The sequence below is a fragment of the Pteropus medius genome, unplaced genomic scaffold (assembly GCF_902729225.1).
Source record: "Pteropus medius unplaced genomic scaffold, Ma_sr-lr_union100, whole genome shotgun sequence".
In the NCBI taxonomy this organism is placed as follows: domain Eukaryota; kingdom Metazoa; phylum Chordata; class Mammalia; order Chiroptera; family Pteropodidae; genus Pteropus; species Pteropus medius.
In genome coordinates, this window is record NW_024342467.1 from 5,421,363 (window position 1) to 5,446,170 (window position 24,808).

Genomic DNA, 24,808 nt, shown 5'->3' on the forward strand with positions numbered 1-24,808 from the left:
TCGGGGTGGAAGAATAACTGTTGAATTTGGAAGAGGAAATTGAACATGTGCAGCCTGACCCTGTTCTCTCCTCTTTTGAAGGGAGCTTGTGCTTCTCTGTTCCCTGCCATGGGAAAAGGGACCTGCCCCCTTGGGAAGGCAGGCTTGCAGTGCTCCAGTGATGCCTGACTTCTGGAAACTTACAAAAACAGAATAGTATTCATTCTTTTATTAGCAGCTTCTTTCTCTCAACATTGTGAGATTTATTCATGCCATTGCATGTCGTAATAGTTTGGGCATTGTCATTGGCATATAGTTCTCCATTATATGAATAGTCTACACTTTATCTGTTCTACTGATGATAAATATGTGAATTACATCTCTCTTTTTTTTTTTCCTATTACAAATAATGCTGATATGCATATTCTTGTCTGGTGTAATGGCCTGCTGAAATGTGAAAGGGTTAAAGAATAATTAAAACCTGAAATTGGACAAAGGAAGTCCATAACTTAGGCCTAGTTTCTGGAACCCCCTAACCACACTCTGTTAATCATGAAACTTGTAACAATGAGCTCATACGCTAACTGCCAATTTTAGCCTGTGTAACCCTGCTTGCTTGCGTGGCATGAAAAATAATCAATTGTATATAAGCTGAAAATTACTGTTTGGCCATCGCCCATGGGAACACTGGTTATTGTCCATGGGAACATAGGCAATCACCCATAGGAACATAACATTCTGACACAAGCTTTCTGCTTCTGTACTTCCCGCTTGCACACCTGGCCAGTGGGTTGACAGGTAGTGAATAGGAGAAAGATCGACCTTTGTGTTTAAGACAGAATGAGGAATGGGATTTGGGGCTTAAAAACCTTGTATCTTGGTATTTCGTGGCTGCTCCTTTGCAAGGACAGCCGCCGGCTAATAAACTGTCTCCTGGTTAAGAGCACTCAAGTTGGGTCTGGTTATTCTGGACACAACATTTGGGTCTTTTTGATGCACAAATGTAAACATTTTTATTTGTTAAGCTGGTGTCTTTAAACCTTAGGCATTAGCCACATGAAATTTTCTCTTCATTGGATCCTCTTGAATTTGTTCACAGATTTTAAGCAGAAAAGTGAAGTGTTAGGCTTTCTTCAAATCTGAACAATTCTCAAGACCAGGAACTTTCTCTGGTTCTAAATAGAAATGACCTTCAGCATTGGGTCAAGGAGTGGCCTTTAAGACATAAAGTGTATAACCACTCAGCTGTTTAACTCATTTGTCCACCACAACTGAGACGATTTAGACAAAATGGAAAATCCAAAAGCCAGATATAAAAAAGGTGAGCTTTTTGTGGGGTGGGGGAGGGGGGAAGAGGGGTGTTTATTTTTCACCAGATCTTATTTTGGAGATAAAGCTTGTCTAGATGCAAAGGAAGAAATAATGCCTATTTGGACAGTGTGTGACGATGTTGGGTAATTGTGATGAAACGATGCAAAACAATATCATTTTTAACCCATTTCCTATTTGCCCTGAGAATACTCACCGGCGGTGTTTGCAGTTGTAGCATTTACCCTGAGATAACTTGCAGATTACAGTCCTAACCTTACCTCCAAAGTTTGCCATGAAATATCTCGCTTTTATTATTATTTTCTCATTGCTCTAGTATATCCATAGACTTTGGAAATAAATGACATCATTCTATTTATAGTATTCTGTTTTTAGTAGTGGTATTTCCATTTACAAAATATAGTAATTCTCAATCACTGAAAATGTCAAATCCTAGAAAACATAGCATTCCTATATGTGATGTTAACATCATTCTTGAACAGTTGTTAGCTGAAGATTTATTTAATGAATCCAATTTATGAATACATTTCAGTTACATTAGGATTAGAGGCAAGTTATGTTTAGAAATAACTCCAAGAACAGTTTTTATATTTTATTTTCACATTGAAAACCAGTCAGATTTGCTTTGGCTTCAAAGAGCATGTTTATGTAAAATTAATGCTGGCAGTGAGCTGTACTTTTTAAAAATTCTAAACAGGAAATGAGTGAAATTTATGAAAAAGGAAAGAAAGAAGATGTCAAATTTTCTCACCATGATGAACCCTATGATGGCTAGGAGTGTTAAGAATCAGTTCCAAAGGACCAAGGTTATCAATGACCTGTTTAAAACAAAAGGAATATTTATACATACAGTTATTATTAAATATATATGTATTATAGAAGTACTCACATTAGAACCCCACATGGGTTAGGCGATACTGCAAGTTTCAGGGTTGGTAGCAGAATTGGAAGAAGTTTTTCTATCACCTGGTATTCATATAAAGATAAAAATAAGCTCATAATTCTATTCTGAGAGTCCACTATAAGTTAAGAGCTAGACTGCCTCAGTTTGGTTCCTGGATCCTTCATTTATTAATATGTTATCTTGGGAAAATAACTTAAGCTTTTTATAATTGTTTTGTCATCTTTAAAATGGAAATAATAATGGTATCTACATAATAATATCCTGAGAATGCAAAATGGTACTGTAAAATGGTGCTATTGCCCAGGCATACTTCTCTCATTTTATTTTTACCTTTCAACTATATCTTTGATAATTTATGTTAGTAGAGCAGAAATACGGGAGAAAAAATAACAGTATTGTATTCATTTTATGGGTTTGGTTTTACCTAATATAATATATAACAACAACTTATTGCATCTGTTATCTATTGCACTAAGGTGATTGTTTATTTAAATAGAATCCTAATTGGTCTCTGACCTATAGATACACCATCTACCAGTATATCCTAGAAGCATAAATCAAAGTCAAATATATAAAATATATAATTTTTTTTTGCAATTAAAGACCCTCCAAAATCTGTTCTATAACTTTATAATGTTCTCTCTCAATTTTTCTCAGTAAGTATCCCCTATTCCAGAGTGTGTACATCCTAAGGAGTATAGGAACAAGGTAGATGTCATAAACGAGAAAAGCAGGCCATGTGTAAGACAGTTGGTATGTTATACAATACATATTCGGCAATGTGGGAGCCCTTTTAATCGCGATCACATTTTCCTTTCTTCCATTGACAGTGGCAGATAATAGAATATTTTATTTTTCCTTAATCACTGTCTAAATGGATTTATTAGACCCTACCAATGACAAAATCAATATAATGACAAAAACAATACGATATTTTAAGAAATTACTCACCCCTAGTGTTGACTTCCATTTAGATGATATATGAGAAATATAGGAATAAGTTAAATGATGCTTAAAGGAAAAAACCCAGCCACTGACGATCATGACACTGACATAAATTTGATAACAATTCAATGATATGAGAAAAAAAAAGTCAGTGAGATGGGATTGCTTAAGATAAAAAGATATTTAAAATTTAATAACCAATGTAGTGTGAAAATCTTATTTGGATACTGATTTGAACAAGTCAATCATAGAGATATTTTATAGACAATGTGGGATATTGATTATAAACAGAGTACTATTTTTATTGGCAGTTATTATGACTATCATTGTATAAGAAAATGTAACTGTTTTTCAGAGTTGTATAACTGAATTATATAAGACAGGAGATTTAAGTTTTGCTACAAAATATTTAGCAATGTAAAATAAAAAGAAAAAATGGGATACTGATACAAACTAATCAAAACTACGATGATTTTTTAATGGAAGTAATGGAGACATGTAAATGCACTTTATTATTCTTTCTACTTCTCTGAATATTTGAAGATTTTTAAGATAAAATTTTAAATAAAAGAAATTGTTACTCTAGTCATATATAGCAGTGCTCAGTTAGCCAGTTGAAAATATTAATAGATCCCTGAAGTCCCAAACATACTTCTAAATTGCAACTCTATATAGCAGGGTTTCATCATTTTTTGGCAATCTCTGACATTAAAAAATCCAATTTACAAGTGTCTGCAAATGTGAATTGCTACAGTAGCCACACCATCCTCAGCTTGTGAGGTCCTGTAGCCTCTTGAAGTAGAAAATATGGTAGTATTGCCACATAACAATGCTGCATCCCTCCATGGGGCAGGTGCCACCATCTCATTAAATCCATTGTTAACACACCTGAAAGAAACAGTCATTGCCTGCCATCCTGCTGCCCAGTTTCTAAGGGATTCTCAACTTTCTACTATGGAACTGACAGAAATGTTTTCATGCAAAGGATATATTATATTATGCGTGTTAATTTAAGTCAGTCAGTCTCTCTCTCTCTCTCATTCTCTCTCTCTCTCTCCCTCACTCTCCCTCACAAGAGTCTATCACCATTTTTAAAGTTATTTTCATGGGAAATGTATTATGAGCTTCTAATAACAGATTTCTTGATTAGTTCATTGAAATGAACTTATTTATACACAAAGGACTATATATTTTTTTAATTTCAGAAATTCAAAATACTGTGAATATATAATTCTTGATCAGACTACAGTCCTATGAAATAAGGTATTATGCCACTAATACAATATTAATAACCAGTAATTGGGAGGAGAGTAAGTAGAAATAACCCTGTATTTTATTGGAACCCACGGCTTTGTTTTTGGTGGAAAAATATTTGTTGAGAAGTAGAATGGTGATGGATAGAGAACAAGAAAGTGGGGCTTTCTCAGTAGTCAGAACACTGAAACCTGATGCTTTGGTTGGGCTTTGGATCTCTGGCAGAGAACCAGTTGGGAAAGGAGAAAAACATTTTATCCTTGTTTGTCTCTGTGTGCCTAACATATGTTACAAAAACAGACAACAAAAAGCGGTGGAGAGTCTACACTAGCTGGGGTCTGCTACCCAGATGCACTTCTAATCCTTGGTCCTGGCATGTGTGCAGCCAGATATAAAGCCACACAAATGGCGAGCGCATTCAGATGATCGGAGCCTTGGCTGAGTACATTATTTTTTTAATGTCAAGCTCTTTCCCTCAAAGAAAATCTTTTGCTCCTGCAGGCTAAAGTATGATGATATCAATATTGAAAGTTCCTTTTTCTTTTTTTTTTTTTTAAGTTAAAAGCCAAGTACAACACAGGCAACCACAGTTAAATTTCCTGGTAGTGCTTGTGAGTACCTTGGAGCTGGGGAAGACCACCTCGGTGTGGGAGATGATTCATCATTCAGACAGCCCAGTCAGAACCTTGCATGTAGAAAACTCTTATGATTCAAAAGTCAAGGAGAAGTCATTAATAATTAATAAGCGTTGAGCATAACAACTCAATTATCACCCACTTTTATAAATTCAGTCATTTAGCAATTCAACCACATCTAACTCTGAATCATTTCCCGAAAATATGTTACTGTGGAAATAATTGCAGTTATTTTCTTTTAAGAAATCATTTATTTGTCATATGCTTTTTTAGATTTAAATGAGTGGATTTAAATTTTGGAACTTTAGAACATATAGAAGGCCTACAAAATAATATATCCCAATGTTATTACTTAAAAAAAAAACATAAAATTGAAACTCAGTGAAATTAAATTACTAGTCTAAGTTTAAACAGCTTGGGAGGAAGCCCTAAAGTCTTCTCGGTTTCAGTTCAGGAATCTTCTCTTTTTCTATCATTTTGCTTTTAAGAGATATAGAAATTTTTACATCGAATAAAAATAATTTAATCTTTTAGAACTTTAATGGAAAATGATAACTAAATGCTTTTTGACTACATTGCTATTAAAAGGAATCCAGGCATTTATAAGGAGCTCAGGGATTTCAGCTTCTAAATTGCCCCTTATGGCATTTTAGGCACTTTTGGTGCTTCTCAGGTCTCCAAAGCTATGGTCTAAGTCTTTATTATTATTATTATTTTAATTTTTCAATTACATTTGACATTTCATATTATTTTATATTCCTTTCAGGTGTAGAGCAGACTGGTTAAACATTTATATTATTTATGAAGTGATGTCTTATATCCTGTAGTTTTCTGTCAGGGTTTTATAACCTGAGGATCATGGATGCCTAGAAAGGCCATGGATGGGTTTTGTAAGGTCAAGAACACCCTGAAATGTCATGCCACATTGTATGAATATGTGCCTATGGGTATTTTTCTGGAAGGGAAATTATCCTTTTTATCATGTATCAAAAGGAATACATATGTCCCCAAAGGTTAAGAACTAATATCCTAAACAGAGAACTTTACATTATTTACTTTGCTCATTTTATTTATGTTTTTAAGTTCCATATTATTAAATTTAAGTGCCAATTTCTCACCTAAACTTTGAAAATAGTAACATTTTTTCTGCCTATTTTGAACATTGAAATCAACGTTTTTCCAAAAAAGTCACTTCTTAATCTATTTTTACTTGTATAATAATAAATTATTATAAGTGAATGAATAATAAAAATACTTTTATAATAACAAGTTTCATACATTCCACTGATTAACTTTTATTCAGCAGAAATGCTCTGGATCATTTGCTGAACTGTTCACAAACTCTTCATTTCTCCCTCCACAATTTATGGTAGGAGTGAAGAAGAAGAGTTAAATCAAAATATAAGAGAACAAGGGCTATGAGACTAAGCCATCTTCTCACAAATCATTTTCCCTTATTAAAAATAAAATAAATTTAAACAAAAGGCTCTTCATAATGAACTAAATAAAGTTCAAAATATTTAGAATTTAAAGCTGTTCGCTATTCTTTAAGACTAATTTTCAATGTTCTTTTTCTTCAGCCTCTAAGACCTTACTTAACCTCCCCATCTTGACCTGTTGAAATCCTGCTCTTCCTTCAAGACTGGATGATGGGACAGTCAAATTCTATTGATCATGGGCAGGTGAATTTCTTGAATTATTTTTATGTTTTCTTAGTACAGGTTTGTGCGGGCTTCAGTTTCAATGAAAGGAGACAGAGGCAAAAAATATAGTTTCCATATCACCAAGCGATTTCAAAATTTCTTATGAGAACGAATTTAACAAAGCATGTGAAGGATCTATACACTGAAAACTATAAGACATTGTTAAAAGAAATTGAAGGAGACACAAATAAATGGAAAGATATTTCATATTCATGGATTGGAAGACTCAACATAGTTAAAATGGCCATATTTTGCAAAGCGATGTACAGATTTAATGCAACCCCCATCAAAATCCCAATGACATTTTTTAAAGAAATAGAACAAAAAATAATCAGATTTGTATGGAATCACAAAAGACCTTGAACAGCCAAAGCAATCCTTAGAGAAAAGAACAAGGCCAGAGGTATCACATTCATTGTCTGACTTGGAATTATACTACAAAGTGACAATAATCAAAACATGTTATTGGCAGAGAAACAGATACACAGACCGATGAAACAGAATTGAGAGCCCAGAAATAGACCCACATATATATATGGGCAAATAATTTTCAAAACAGGAGACAAAAATATACAAGGGAGAAAAGAAAATCTCTTCAATAACTAGTGCTGGGAAAATTGGAGAGCCACATGCAAAAGAATGAAACTAGATTGCTATCTGTCACCATACACCAAAATTAATTAAAAATGGGTCTAAGACCTGAAACAATAAAATCACATAGAAGAAAACAAAGGCACTAAACTCATGGACCTTGGTTTTAGAGAAGATTTTATGAATTTGATCTCAAAGGCAAGGGAAGTAAAAACAAAAATAAATGAATTGAACTATATCGAACTAAAAAGCTTCTTACAGCAAAAGAAACCATCAACAAGACAAAAAGGCAACCATTAGAATGGAAGAATATATTCACAAACAACACCTCCGAAAAGGGCCTAATATCCAAAATATATAAAGAACTCATACAACTCAACTACAACAACAAAATCCAATTAAAAAATGGGCAGAGGACCTGAACAGACAACTCTTCCAAGACATACAAGTGGCCAACAGACATATGAAAAGATGATCAACTCCAATAAACTATTAGGGTACAAATCAAAACCACAATGAGATATCATCTCACACCTGTTAGAATGGCTATTATCAACAAGATAAGTAATAACAGTGTTGGAGAGGTTCTGGGGGAAAAGGAACCTTTCTTTTTACACTATTGGTACAAATACAGTCACTATGGAAAACAGTATGGAGTTTCTTCAAAAAATTAAGACTGGAATTACCATATGACCCAGTAATCTCTCTTCTGGGTATCTATCCCCCCAAAATTTAAAAACATTTTTCCATAAAGATGCATGCACCTTGATTTTTATTGTGGCATTATTCACAGTGGCTAAGACATGGAAACAACTGAGGTACCTTTCAATAGACGATTGGATAAAGACATACATATATACAATGGAATATTACTCAGCCATAATAAAAGAAGAAATACTGTTATTTGTGACAACATGGGTAGATCTTGAGATTATCAGGCTAAACAAAATAAGTCAGACAGAAAAAGTTGAGAACCATATGATTTCACTCATATGCAGGATATAAAACTAAAAGCAACAAACCAATAAGACAAATAGTGACTCATGGACAGGGACAACAGTTTAGTGGTTACTAGAGAGAAGAAGGGAAAGGAGGGAGGTAGATAACGGTAAAGGGGGTCAAATATGTGGTGATGGAAGAAAATTTAACTTTGGGTGGTGAACACATAATGCAATATACCTATGATGTATTATTGAATTATACACTTGAAACCTATATAATTTTATTAACCAATGTCACTCCAATAAATTGAATAAAATAAAAATCACTTAGAGTTGAACTCTATAAAGCATCAAAATAAATATTCTAAATTAATGTACTGTCTGAAATTATTTTTTATAAAATTAACTTGTTTCATTCTATACTTTTCTTAATTTTCTCTAATTCTCCCAATTGAAAAAACATTGACTGGTTAGATTTTTGTAGTTAAGAGTTCGAAACAATTAACTAATGGTCAAGTTGGAAGACAAGACAGTTTTAACAAAAATATTTTGTTAATTCAAGATAAAATTATTTTGTTTGTCTGAATTGCTTGGATTGTTTGTCTGAATTGCCTCCTCTCATTCACTATGACTAGTGAGATTGAAGAGATTTCTAAATCTAATTTTTTTAAAAAAAACTATTTTTTTGTTAAATTTTAGAATAATACTGGGAATGTCACATTACATTTCTACCTTTTGGGTTTTTTTATTTGCAAAAGGAGACTAAAAATACTGGACTGTTTTATTAAAAGGTCATAGGAATATTTATAATCACTTACTTTTCAGAAAGAAGGCATGTGCCTATAGTTAATTACAATGTCCTTTCCAAATAAGAGATGCTTACAAATATTCATGCTTCCTGTCTGAGAGGGAAAAATCATAATAGAGAAAATATGTCCTAAGAGGCATGTGTTTTACAGAATCTTCATTATAAAAATGAATGTGCTAACAATATGATAAATGCTGACAAGTAACTGGGTTGGGGGTGAAGTGAAATGAAATCTCCATAGTAGGAAAATGCCTGCGTTTAGATGACTATAGGTTAGAGTGATGACATTGACTATAACTAGTCAAGACTTTTCTTTATAGCATCATGCATGATTGATGTTCCAGAGGGACCCATACCACTGTGGGTCTCCATGTTTCATTGCAGTCAGTATTTAAGGGAAATACTAAGCCATCTCCTAATACATTTATCATCTGATATAAAAATCATTGTTATCTTACATTTAACTGAGAAATATATGCTTGAAGTGCAGTCTTAACTGGCAAAACTTTTCAGGTATTTTAGTGGCAAGATTCGATGCAAACCCAAACTAAAATTAAGTAGAATCATAGTTATACCATGATTGGCTGACTTTTTCCTGGCCAAATTTCCTCCCTTTATTCCTCCTTTCCTTCCTCCCTTCTTTCCTTCTACCCCTCTTTCTTTTTCATTCTTTCCTTTTGTTCTTTTATCTATCTATCTATCTATCTATCTATCTATCTATCTATCTATCTATCTATCTCTGTCTGTCTGTCTGTCTGTCTGTCTATCTATCTATCATCTGTCTATCATCTATCATATATATCTAAACGTGTGTGTAAGAAATTTGGAGAATCTTTTATTCGGAAAGATCTTTACAATTAACTATAGGTACATGCAAATATTTTTGAAATATAAGTGGGTTATAAATATTTCTATGATCTTTCAATAATATATTCCAGTATTTTAGTTCCATTTATAGATAGAAATCCTGAAGTACAAAACTATTAATGCATACTAGTATATTTATCCTTATTAATATATTTATCACATTTGTTAAATATTAAACATATACTCAAATGCCAATCAACAATTAAGTACCTACCATTAAGGGTTTTTTATTAACACTAAAAATAATCTGTTTCAAACCATTAAAACCTGTATTTATTAATCTTTATCAAAGTCTCTTACTAAAAGCTACTTGCATAAGCAGAGCAAGTTTTTCATTATCAGCTAGTTTATTCATTCTGCAAACATTTATTTAATTTACTAGGTTTTAGAAGTAAAAAGAAATAAAGTGACACACAGTCACTTCCCTCAGGAAGATTATTTATAGTCCAATGAACTCTTCAACAGAAAGGTAAAACTATTTCAGATAAAAGATTTTACAGAAAAGTTATCTTTTTCAATTATTTTGTGTTCTTTTGGGAAGGATGAGAAAACCATTCAATATTTTCTTTGTAATTACTATATTGCACAGTCCAGATTTTTAAATTTATAATCAATTTAAATTTATAATTGGCACAAGAATTATATAACAGGAAGCAAATGAGTTCATTTTCCAGGTCACAAGCTGAAAATTACCATTAGTAAATATACATGTTTTATTTTGCTCCTAATCATGCAGCTTTGCAAATAGTCCCATTGATTGCTTCTGAAAAATGTTGTTGAAGATTCATCCTTGTTCATAAACTTCTTCAACTAACTATGTGGAAATCAAAATGACCTTATGCGGGTTTCATTTTGTCAATAGGTATTTACTGAGTGAATATTTTATGCAAAGTACTGTGTTAAGATCTTGGAAAGATCACAGAATCAACAATAAAAATTATAATTTAGTAGCAGGTAATTTAGCTGTTTCTTAATTTAAAGGTATAATGAGCGACAATATCAGATTTTATTGTTTGAATATATATATAGAAATGGTTTTCACTCTCAAGAAAATCTATAGCAATTCCTCATTTAAAGCTTTAGAAAAAGGATAAATTCATGAACGCTATGTTAATATATTAAAATAATTTTACATCTGAATTATCTGATCTTTAAACATTCACTGTTTTTCTTGTTAAAATCTTAATCAATCTGAACATTTATAAATAAATTTATATTGTAGTGCATTCAGTGATGAAATATAAAAATAAAATCTTAATTACAACCCCCACTAGTTCTGCTGCGTTAAATCCAGACAATATACTCAAGTGTTTAGACAGATGGCAGTGGTGGCCATATTAGCCTATGATTTCTCTACAGGGAAGCAACAGAAAGCAAAGCTCTTAGGATATGTGCTTGTCTGCTTACTTTCACACTGTGAAATCCTCAACAAGTGCTGATTTATTCACAGCCAAATGTTTTCCTATATGATTAGGCAGTTTTCTACTTTAGTAAGCATGTAACATGGAGGTAGCTGAATTTCCACACTAAGGAGTTAAAAAAAAAATATTTATAGTTTGGAAATAAAACAATCTGGAGGAAGAAGGACTCTTTGGATAATACAGAGCTTCATAGGGAGTAAATTTCTGATGAATCTATACCAAGGATTAAAGCTTAGTTTTAAGAAGAATGAGACTAGGCTATGTTTATACAATAAACAATAGATTTAAAGGACTGCATTTATAATATATTTTGAAGGCTGATTCTTGTCATTTATGATTGTATTATTCCTCAAATAAGAGGATAAGAATTGAACAAGTTAGCATTTTTTTTTTTAATTCATCTCAGCTTACATTTTGGATAACACTTTTGACTTGGAAAAATAAATGTTGAATGTGTTTTTTCAAAGGTAGGTAAATTCCAAGTAACTATTTTTTAATAACATCTATTAAATTGAAAGAAGGAAAAATGGAAAACATTTATAAGCATAACCTTATAAAACTTCATTGTGTGTAACGCCATTTTATTTTTACCGGTTTGAGCACTCTGTGAGAAAATGAACCACATTATTATTAGTAGTAGTAACATTATGTTAAAAGAAGGTAATTGATAAATTGAGAGGTTAAGAAGTTCTTGTTTAAAACTCGTCTTATAATGCATACTTCAAACATTTGACTCATTATAAAACTCAGTACACTGTGATTACCATTATGATTATATTCCCATTTCAGGTGTGGCTCCTGTATTCAACAATCAACAAATGTCAATAGATTATTGACAGCATACCTGGCATGTTTATGTTAGATACTTTCATGAATAAAGGTATAAATTAGCATTTCAGAGCTTACATTCTCATGATTGTCACTCATTAAAAATATTTGTATATACTAATATTTTAAAGTCAAATATTATAGAATAAAATCTCAATCAGGAGGTTAGATGCTACTAGTATCTGTTTTTCTTAATTTCACTTGCCCTGTTTTATTAGCATATTTTCCTTCTAAGGACAAGCTAAAGTGTGTCTCCTCCCCTCATCCTTTTAGGATTTTTTTAAAAACAGTACATCTTGTCTTAGTCAGTTTGGGAAGTTATAACTAAATACACAGAATCAGGGGCTTAAACCAGGAGTCTCAAATCCTTGGGCTGAAGACCAATACCAGGCCTTGGCCTGTTAGGAACTGGGCCACACAGCAGGAGGTGAGCGACAGGCAAGCGAGTGAAGCTTCATCTATCTTCATAGCTGCCTCAGTTCCAGATCATCCGGCATTAGATTTTCATAGGAGCACTTGTCCCCTGTGCCAAAAAGGTTGGGGGCCACTGCACTAATGTACAAACCTCTAATAGAAGATAGATTTCCCTGTACTCTTAGCCATTATATCTTACTACTGTTCTCGTTCCTGAAATGTCCTCTCCAATTCTGATAAGTAGATCTGCATCTTATCCCTTGTGTCTGAAAGCCTCAAATTCCAGTCTTTTCATGGTAGGCATTTAAAAATGATAATCTATGAATTTTTAGACAGTATACTGAAGGAAGCTCAAAATTTTGTGAAGATTTTTTCCTTTGAAAAAGACTCACTAGAATTCAACAGATTCTTGAAGGAGGCTGTGATCCTCAAGAATATTAGGGGTACCACTTGAGGTCGGAAGACTGGAATAGTCTGTCTGGTTAAGAATAGGTGCTCAAGACATATTTTTTGAATATATAAACTTCAAAGAGATTTAGGTACTAATAGATTTTTAAAACACTAAAATTTTATACATAAATAAATAGGGTAGGGTGAATTATTTTAAAAGATAGCTATAGAATACAACAAAAGATCATTTATAAAGAGAGTATATGTAGGATTTGAACTGAGGATAGGCTACAAGAGAGATCGAAGAGTCAAGATGTTACTAAGATTTGATCTTGATGTTGACTTTAGGGAGCAATGAAAGCAAAGAACACCTGATATGAGTCATAATGAAATCTGTCTTAGACATGTTGAGTCAGGGTAGTGTCAAATATTCCTGTGAACGTGTTAAGTGAGACATCGGAGACATTGATCTTGATTATTTTTAATATTCTTTTTTATTTTTCTGTTAGAGTTGGCATACAATATTATATTGGTTTCAGGTGTACCACATAATGATTATACACTTACAAAGTGATCACTTTGATAAATCTAGTACCAATATGACACCATACCTAGTTATATTATAATATTATTGACTCTATTCTTTATGCTATATTTTATATTCCCATAACTATTTGTAATTACCAATTTATACTTCTTATTCTTAATCCCTTCCTCTTTTCACCCATACTCCCAACCCTCCTTCCATCTGGAAACCCTCAAAATGTTCTCTGTATCTATGAGTTCCTTTCTGTTTGGTTTATTTTGTTCTTTAGATTCCACATGTAAGTGAAATCATATGGCATTTGTCTTTCTCTGTCTAACTTACTCCACCCAGCAAATACCTTTTAAGACCATCCATGTTGCTGCAGATGGCAATATTCCATTGTAGGTATGAACCACCTCTTTTTTATCCATTCATTCATTAACGGACACTCAAGTTGCCTCCATATCTTGGCTATTGTAAATAATGATGCAAACAACATATAGATTCACATGTCCCTTCAAAGTAATGTTTTGGGTCTTTTCAGACAAATATCCAGAAGTGGGATGACTGGGTCCTTCTTTGTCTCTTGTTATAACCTTTGTTTTAAAGTCTATTTTGTCTGACATTAGTATTGCTACTGAAGCTTTGTTTGTTGGTTTGCTTCCATTTTTATGAAATATCTTTTCCCCTACATTTACTTTGTCTCTGTATGTGTCTTTTGATCTGAAGTGAGTCTCTTGTAGGCAGCATATGTAAGGGTCTTGTTTTTTTTTCACCCATTTATCCATCCTATCTTTTGATTAGAGCATTTAATCCATTTATACTTAAAGTAATTATTGATAGATATCTTGTTATTGCCACTTTATTATTCATATTTTTTATTTTTTCTTCCTTCCTTCTTTCCTGCCTTCTTTTCTTCTTCCTCCTCTTTCTTTTCTCCTCCTCCTTCTCCTTCTTCTTCTTATTTTTCTTCTTCTTCCTCCTCCTCCTTCTTCCTCTTTCTCTTCTTCCTTTTCCTCTTCTTCTTCTTCCTTTTCCTCTTCCTCTTCCTTCTCCTCCTCCTCATCCTCGTCGTCCTCCTCCTCCTCCTCTTTCTTCTTCTTCTTAAAGAAGTTTCTTTAACATTCCAGATATTACTGGTTTCGCTTTTTCTTGTCTGGGAAGCTCTTTATCTGTCCTTCCATTCTAAATGATAGCTTAGCTGGGTGGAATAATCTTGATTGTAGGTCCCTGCTTTTCATCACTTGAATATTTTGTGCCATTTTTATGTTTTCTATCTCATTGTTAATGTTCTCACTGAATCCATCTATTCTTCTCCTGAATTTGTTAAGCATCCTTATAACCAGTGTTTTGAACTCTGCACCTGGTAGATTGCTTGTCTTTACTTTGTTTAGTTCTTTTTCTGGAGCTTTGTTCTGTTCTTTCATTTGGAACATGTTTCTTTGTCTCTGCATTTTAGATGCCTCCCTGTTTCTAAGTATCAGGTAGGGCTGCTATGTTTCCTGGTTTTAATAGAGCGGTCCGATGGAATTCAGAGGCAGAGTCTTCCCTGGTCACCTGTGCCAGGTGCTCCAGGTGTGTCCCTTGTATGGGTTATGTGTGCCCTCCTGTTTTATTTGAGCCTTGGTTGCTTTTACACATTAATGGGAGAGATTGACCCTTGGCCAATTGGTTATGAGGACTGGCTGGTGAGGGGCTGACCCTATGAAGCAGAATTTACTTTAGTAGTATTCTGGTACCTGCTCAGGCTGTCCTTTGGGTGTGCCATCCTTAGATGCAGCCCCTGGTGGTGCCTTGGCTCAACTGGACGCCTGGCATGTCAGCCGTATGGCTCTTGGTAGGGGCCCTTCTACAGGCCAAGTTTATCTGCAGCCTGTGCCCTGCCCAAGGTCACCTGACAAGAGTCACCAAGCAATCTGCCACCACTTGAGCTGGGTTTGGAGGTGCCTTGAGAGGTCAAACCACAAACAGAGGCTATATGCCACTGGTGCCAGGCTTGGGGCTGCTCATCAAGAGGTATGGGGCACACCAAGGTCAGATGCTGCTTGTCTGGGTTTCATGAACATTTGAGATATTTTAGTAAAGTATGCAGCATGAGTCGCTGAAGGCAGCTTGGTTGAGACCACAAGGTGGGTGGGGCAGGGTCTCAAGAAATCTCCACCGTGGAGTGACCAGTGTTATCCAGGTTGGTGGAGACTCAAATATGGTGGCTGTCTAAGTCTTCATGTCAGGAGGGGAGAGTGGTCAACAAAGAGACAATGGATTCTGCCAGCTATTCTGTCTGGGAGAAAGCTGCCCCTCCAGTGCTCACCAAGAACCTAGACAATTCACTTCCTCCCTGTATGTCCCTGGCACCTTTTGAACTGCTTCCCCAGCGCTGGAGCTCAGAGTGAATGTGACTATCAGTGAGTAAATCTGAGTGTGAGCCCTTTAAGAGGAACGTCTGTGATTCCAGCCACATTCTGTGTCACTCAGCCACAATTTTTGCTGGTTTTCACAGCCAGAATTTGTGGGGACTTCTCTTCCCAGCACTGGAACCTTGGGCTAGAGAGTTTGGTGTAAGGTTGGCACCCTTTGCTCCTCTGAAGGGACCTCCGCAGCTGAGATATTCCTCTCAATTGCCAACCACCACAGGCTGGTGTGGGACCAGCCCATTCCACATCTCTACCCCTCCTACCAGTTTCTAAATGGCCTCTTCTATATGTCCCCAGTTGTAGAACTTCTATTCAGCTAGACTTCAGGGGACTCCCAATGATAGTTATTCTATAGTTTAGTTGTAATTTTCATGAGATCATGAGAAGAGGCAAGCACAGCATTTACTTACTCTGCCATCTTGACTGCAAACCATTGATTTTAAATTCTTAAGGGAATTTGTATTAGAGCTATAGACTAAATATGCAGTTACCTAGAGACAACATCAAAATGATAAAGTAAATTAAATTCTAAAGAAGGAAGACTATTAAGAGAAGGAAAAAATTGGAATTAGAAATCCAAGAAGGAGTAAAAGGGAGTAAGGGAGCAAGGGGAGTAAAAGTACTGAGAAACGTCCTAACTTACTTCAAGAATGAGAGGTTTATTAGAGTATTATGAGAGGCATATTCCGACTATTGGAATAAGCGGTTGATAGAAAGAAGCATGAAATTAGATTTTTGTTAAAAAAAAGTATTTTTTAAAAGCATACATTTGAAATACAGCTTATTTCCTCCAAATTCCTTAAAATTCTGGAAGATATACCATCATAATTGTCCAAAATGTTCACTCTATTAGGGGAGCTATGGCATAAGTATATTTCAAATATAAATACAAATGTATATACACGCATAACATATTTATGACTATCTAACACTAATAATTATCAATAATAGTTAATTATAATTAATTATTTAAACACTGTCATTTGTATTTATTAAAGTTTATACATATGATATATACCTATACACACAAACATGTGTTCACATAATTGACGAGGAACATTTTCGCTATCAAGGAAGTCAGAGAATAAAGGGAGAAACAGAATTGAGCAATGAATACAATACAGTGGTGTAAGAATTTAACTTAACTGCCATTAATTGGATGCTTCCTATATGTAGGAATTAATGTGCTATCTCATTTCTGTCCCCCAACAGAGCTCATGCTCTTAATCATTAACTGCTAATATTAATATAGAACTAAATACAGGGGTAGTGTAAAGAAAAATGCACTTAACTCTAATTAGAATGTGAAAAAAAGATATTTCAGAGAAAATGGTACTAGAGTTGCATCATGAAGAATGTTTGGAAAAAGAGCACCACAGAGAGAACATGTGTACATAAAGAGAATGAATAAGTGCTTGGTGTGCAAAACTTGGTGTGGTTTAATCAGACCAGTTAATGGGATGAAAATGAAGAGGTATGTAAGGATTATGTCCTAAGGGACCTGAAATCTATTCATGAATTTAGGTGTTTGACTTTATCTTGTAGGTAATAGAGAGTTGTTTAAAATTTCCTATTGAGTCTGTTGACATGTTGGTAGTGCCTTGATATTAGCTGGGTTCTAAAATGATCATTACAGTTGTTGTATGCAAATATATAGGATACAAAAGAGTTTGTAAGAACAGAAAAAAATAGAATTCTACTGTAAGCATCTATGTTGACTCAAAGTCAATGAAAAAAATAGAATTCTACTGTAAGCATCTATGTTGACTCAAAGTCAATGAAAGGAGCATACATTAAGATGAGGTAATAGAAATGGAAAGGGTAAGAAAGATCAAAGAGCAGTTTAGGAGGAAAATGTAAGTGTATAATGAATACTTTAAGATGGTGAAAAGACGTGCTATTAACAATTATGCCAGAAAAATAGGCATATATTGGGGCAGTTCTGAGCAAACTGGGACATCTCTAAGAAATGTAAAGTCAATGATACCACATTTCAGAGGAGGAAAGGAGAGAAAATTATTTACCAGTCTTTGAACCATGGCTCTACTACCAACTAGCTGCAATAACATTAGGCAAGTTATTTAATCTTATGTAGCTTCAATTTCCTCACTTTGAATGGGGACAATAGGGTTGTATGATGATTAAATAAGTACATCTTGTAAAATACTTGGCATAGTGACTGACACACAGTCTGAGCTATATAAGAACTTGCTCTTAATAGGGGAAACACTTCATGGAGAAGAGAGAATTGAGTTGAACCTTGGAAAATGTATGGAATAACAACCTGTAGAAAATATGAAAAGGAGAGAGACTGCATAATTACACATCAGTCGTATATGGGAAGTAAAAATAGTCTGGTTTAACTGAATTGCACAGAATGGAAAGTAATGAGATGTGTATCAGGAGCTCTATTTGAAAGGTAATGCATGAAAAACATAAAAAGTGAAAAATTTAGCCTTTACTCAGCAAGCAATGGAATACCACCAAAGGATTTTCAGCGGGACTAGCCTCTGACAATAGATTGAATTTTAAGAGGAACCAGTTGATGTGTGTAAAGATCACACAGTAACTTGATACAAGAAAAATTATAAATGAGTTCTGTGTTAACCAACCCACAGTCTTGATTTTTTTACTGTGCCATCTAGATTCTTTATGAATCTTGGTGTTATCTGCCATGATAGACAGAGATGTAACCAAATAAATATATTGTTTAAAGAAGAAATGTAATGGGTGGGTAATGGCCAAAACATAAGCTCTGGAGTCACTATGTTACTTTATATTAACTGCAGAATCTCAATATTCTTAGTTTTAAAAGAAATGGTGTTTGTCACAGCGTTGGTGAATATAAAAATTCCAATATTCTAAAATTGTCTATTAAATTTCTGGAATGGTTTCCTGCTGCATGTACTTCTACATGTATCCTTAAAATAAAGCCCCATTAACTAAAGTTACCTGAATTTATATCCATTCTTTACAACCTATAAAAGTTTAATTGGCCTTTGGTGATTCAAATTATTCTATGAGAGTTAAAAAAAAATTTGCTTGGCACGTAATGGATGCTTAACACATAGTGGCTATTTTATTATAACATTAAGATCAGAAATGACCCATCTATAGAGAAGCTTTATAGTGTAGTTGATAAGAGCAAGGAATATGGAGTTTGACTACTTGTTACAAAGCCCAGCTTTGACTTTTACTAATCATATGACCCAGGGCAACTTACTTAGTATATTTACTTGGAGGAAATAGTATTACCTATCCTATCAAGACATTATGAACATTTAACGAGATAATATTTGTTAATGCTTAAAAAATTTTTCTGGAAATTAATGAGTTCTGAAGAATTATATGATGTGCAAAAGGAAACAAACAAGCAAACAAACAGAAATATTATCTCATCAAATTTTCCTTGGGACATATCAGAGCAATGTCAACTATCAGTAACTGAGAATTTTTGGCCTGGAATGACTGTAACAGTTTATTTTTTTAAACTTCACTTATACATATATTTCAAGCTTATCTAGTTTTCCTTCATCCAGAATATTGTGTCTCATCATTCCAGTGTTTAATCCCTTTTGGTCCCTGTTGTTAAATATAATACTACGAATACAGTAGACACTCAATGAATGTCTGTGAGATATAAAAACTGAAATAATTTAAATGGTGTATCAAACTGGACAAATTTCATAATTTGTACATTGATTAGTTTTTCAACTTTAAAAAGAAAGATTATTACAAAAAACCTGAATAAAGCACTTAAAGATCGAAATCTCAAACTCTTATAGTTTAGGATGCACTTTTTCTAAAGTAATTTTGTGCATTAATTATTTTATTAAGTCTGAAATCCAAATGCATTTATTCATATTAATAATTTATATTAAAAATATGGATTGCATTAAAATCATGTCCTAAATCATAGCTAGGAATGATTAGTAAATGACATATAATAAAATAGGTATTTAGATTGTAAAAGTAGATAACAACAATAATTGTACTGAAAACGTTATTTTAGTACTTTCTATGTGGCAAGCAATGTTCTAATCAACAGACTGGAACTTGAACTACTTTTTGTTAACCCTCATGACAAAGCTATGCATTTTTATTTTCCTTATTTTACTTACAAGGAAACAGAGGCAGAGGGAAGTAAATTGTCCAGGGTCATAGTGATAGTAATAAATGAAGTCAGGATTTTAACTCAGGCAATTTATTTATATATTTATTTATTATTTTTTTTTTAACTCAGGCAATTAATACCTGAGGCCACAAAAGGAAAACACAGTGTTCATTACACAAATGGTATTACTTTTAATTTATCATGTTTTTAAAAAAGCACTTGAAATGAAAATTTATGTTTATAATATTCATATTTAAGTTTTAAAAATTATAGTATCTGAAATATTCAAGAATGTCATTTAAGGTGTTATCTTTTTCTATGCAAGATAAACATTAATTTATTAATGAAAGAGATTTCTTGATTAGCTTAATAATTTCAATACATTTCCACCTACACAGAAGACAAAATAACAGCTATAAAAACTTGAGATAAATTAAATATATTTCTTTAAGATCATGACTTAAAAATTTATGTCACAAATATATATTTTATTTTTATCGATGGTTTATTTAAAAAGTAAAATGAAATAGATATACATACTTAAAATAAAACTAGCTTTTTACACATGATTAGGTCTTGAGTAAACTCCATAACATTTTGAAGAACAGATAAATACTGCCAAATTTCCACGAAAAACATAATTTTGGATACAAAGGGGCAATAAGCAAAATACTCTATTGGCTATACCCTTGAAAACTCAAATTTTCTTCCACGCTGCTACTACTCTATCGTTTCTGTTGCTATAGAGCTACATTTTCCTATTCTCTGTATCTCCTAGCTTCTTCAAACTTCTGGCTTCTATTGTCCCTTCAGTTATGTTGCTTCATAGTTCATCTCTATTTTTTATGCTTTCTAATTTGGCACATTGCATTCCTGCAGTTCTCCTATACTCTAATTTCTATTGACTCTTATTATATAGATCTATCATAAATCTATCCCCAGAAAAAAAGATCTAATTGGGACAGTTGCTTGAGTATGTATGCGGTATTATTATTGAAAATCATGTTTTCTTCATAGCTTGTCAATTTGATCACCGATGCCAGTGTTTCTGCTTGCTGGATATAGTTGACACAGTATCGTTCTAATATAATGACTGTCTTAAGGCATGTCCTGAGGTAAGAAGGGGGTTAGAGCTCAAAGAGCTCATAGAGAAAGTTCCAGTGATCTAGTGACTGCAAATCGAAATGGGAAATCCCTCCCACCTCAGAAGGAACGACAGAAGGAGAAGCCACAATATCTGCACACAAATCTTCTTAAACTTGACTCTTCAATTGAATGGAGAGTCTTGCTGACTCAAATAACTCAAGCATGAGACAAGTACTAGGTCATCTGAAGAGCCAGGAAGGTAAAGAGTTAGAAAATTGCTGAGCAGAGATTTCAACTGCTGCCTGTTGCTGGCAAGAGAGAATTTAGAATTCAAATTCTAACAAATGAAATTGGCTTTATGATAGGTCTTGCCCTAAGATTAAAGATCACCGTGGGTAAAGAATACGCCCCAGTACTAAAGACAGTAATAAAAGATATATCTCCTAAGAAAGTGTAAATCAAAGACTCCAAAAACACAGGAAGGTTAGGCAATTATTTCACTTCCTCTTACAATAAAAATAAGGAATGGTCAGAGGACTATAACAGAATCTAGAGTTTCTATAATAAATTGACCATAAATATTGGCTAATAATAATAATAAATTACTAGACATATAAAGAAGAGGGAAAATATGATCCAAATCAAGCAAAAAAAGTCAGTTGAAGTAGACCCACACATGACTCAGATGTGAGAATTAACAGACAAGAATTTTAAAATTATTATCAGTAAGACTTAAAAAGATAGTAATGAGTGACAAATAGACGATTTTAGTGGAGAAATAAAAACTATTCATGCATAAAGAAATGAAAATTCTAGAACTTAAAGTTTAATATCTGATGCAAGAAAACCATTGAATGGGCTTAATAGCAGGTTAGAGAGAGCTGGTGAAAGGGTAAATGAACTTGAAGAAAAAATAATAGAAATGATTCCATGTAAATAAAAAGTTAAATTTAAAAAAATTATAGAGCATTATTGATCTGTGAGGTAATATCAAGTAGTCTAATAAACATGTATTTGGAGTTCCAAGAGAAGAGAAAGATATGGAAATAATGGTTAAGGAAATAATTTTCATGTTCTTTGTTTTCCCTCAAATTTAATTTAAAATATACTCTCTGTAAACTCTGTCCAATAAGGCAAGAAAAAGAAATAAATGATATAAATACAGGGAAGACAGAAATAGAACTGTCTTTATTCAAAGACTACAGAATCACGTACAATAAAACTTTTAGAGAATTTTAAAACAAATTTTACTAATTGTACAAACCATTCATCCTATAATGCTACACTAATCAAAGTGGAGGATTCATATAAGAGGAGACAAATAAATCAATTGAAGAGAATAGAAGTCTAAGATTAGATTCAATCATATATGGTCAATTTCTTGTCTACAAAAGCACCAAGGTAATCCAGTGAATAAAAGTCTGCACTATAAATGGTGTTAGAGTGAGTGGGTATGTGCAGAGAAATAATGACTCTTGACCCCTACCAAATACTACATACAAAAGCTTATTAAAGCATATCACAGACTCTAAGGTAATATTAAAATTCAAAATTTCCAGAAGAAATCATTTGGATAATTTCTTTGAGAGTTTGTGATATTTGAAGATTTCTTAGAGAAAATACAAAAACAAACAAAACTAACCATAAAAAATGATTAATTAAATTTAAATTTTTAAATTTCTTTTCATCAAAAGTCACCAAGGAGAAAATGAAAAGGCATGTTACAAACTAGGGGAATATATTTAAAATATATGTATCTGATATATGACATATCCATAGTCTATAAAAAATGTCACTAAATCAGTTAGGCAAACAACACAATAAAAAAAAATAAAGAGCTTGAACTGACAATTCATCAAAGTAAATATATCAATGTCCAATAACTAATAGAATGCTACTAAACAACATTAGTTATTAGGGAAATATTACTACTATGAAATAACTCTCCCACATCAGAATGGGTAAAATTAATGTTAATGTCCCATTCTAATTCTTGTCCCAGACATCCCAAATATCAATCCACAGAAAAAAACAGTTGGCTACACAGGTGTACTTCTAGAGGCATTTTATGCACATATAAACATGTAAAACACATAGTTGGTTTTCCTGTTTTAATATAAATATTAGCATGCATTAAATCTTGTTATGGACCTTTATTTATTTGGAGATCTATCCAGATTAGTACATAAAGAGATTTCTCATTATGTTTTTATCTCCATAATGTTTTATTTAGGGGCTTCGGTTTAGCACTATAAAAATCACTGAATCATGTTTCAAATCTTTAATATCAAAGAATTATTTCTCTGTTATATTTCTTTGCCCAAGCATCATCTGATATGTACAGAAACAATATGATAGTTAAGAAAGTTTAAAATTTAAGATAAACCAAAGGTAATAGATGTTACTATTATTACTTCATTGTGTAAATCAGCTAACACTCAAATATCACGTAATATCTCAAAAATCTTTGTAACGTTTTACAGTTATCAAATTTAAAACATCTATTAAAAAACTTTTTATAATTGCATTTAGTATAATCACAAGAAAAGAGTCTGACTATATGTAGCAGATGAATGAGCAATAAACAAAATGTAGTCACAAAAATTAAGTTCTTTCTTCATCAAAGTAACTCAAAAGTAAAAAAAAAATTGTTAAAAATTCTAGTTTGTTTTATGACTTAGTTTTTCTCTTATGTACATACAATCTTTCAAAAACATGTTAGCATTTTTTTTTTAATTCATCTTATCTTAACCTGATTGATTGACAGGAATGAACTCTTCTTTACTTTTAGAAAATTAGTAATTCCTTAAGACAAGATCCTCTCAGAGTGAGAACTGATTTTATAGAGGTCTATAGAAGTGAAACAACTGTAAGAACCAAAACTCCATTCAGGAATGTGCTGGGCTCTTTGGTCAACACTGTCATGTCTGTGGCTCATGTATTATTTCTGTGAATGAAAACCCAAGTATGATGCCTAAAGTTAAACAGTGCTCAAATGGCCTACAGATTCATAAAGTGAGTATTTTTCTAGTCTGAAAGACATTGTTTTCAGTTTTTATTTATTATTTCTTAATCTAATGTGTATTAACCTTTAACTGAAAAAGTAGAATAAGTATATGATAAAAATATCTATTTTTTAAAAAAAGGTTAATTCTCCTCATACCATTTTTTTTATTTTACTCACTCTTTTCTCTAGAAGCAAATCTTTTGGTTCTACTTCCTAAATGATTCTATTATTTGTAAATAAGCAGTAGTATTCTATCTGTAATAATGAATGTAATTAAATACGCAATTGCAAAAAAAAAAAAATCTCAGAAATATATTCATAGCTAATAATACAATTTAAAATTCCAAGATCGAAACTTTAATTTTGGGAAGTGTATTCTTGCTTCTGGTACAGCGTAACTGTAGTAACTACATATTATACAGCATATTCAAAAGTATGATGTACAACATAGGTGAGAGAGGTTCTAATGCACTGCTTTCAAGTTGAAAATGAAGCCCCCTGGAGGTTCTGAGCTTAAAAGAAATGTTTCACCACGGACTTTCCTCCATTCTTTATTTCCTGAGATGGAACCAAGCCCTGGCTCATGAACCTCTCTGAGTGACACAGGACAAGGCAGAAGTTACTTAGGCACCATTGTTCTTTATCCAGGCTA

The 24,808-nt window shown here is 32.9% G+C and overlaps 1 protein-coding gene across 5 annotated transcripts in view; it reads right to left on the reverse strand.

Moving 5' to 3' along the window:
• The window catches only part of AGMO (alkylglycerol monooxygenase), a 287,513-nt gene that overhangs the window by 147,705 nt on the left and 115,000 nt on the right, over window positions 1-24,808 (reverse strand). For all 5 annotated transcript variants that reach the window (XM_039862435.1, XM_039862436.1, XM_039862433.1 and 2 more), the window contains exon 6: window positions 2,060-2,126. In XM_039862435.1, coding sequence (XP_039718369.1) covers window positions 2,060-2,126 — 67 coding nt within the window. The remainder of the gene's footprint in view (window positions 1-2,059; window positions 2,127-24,808) is intronic.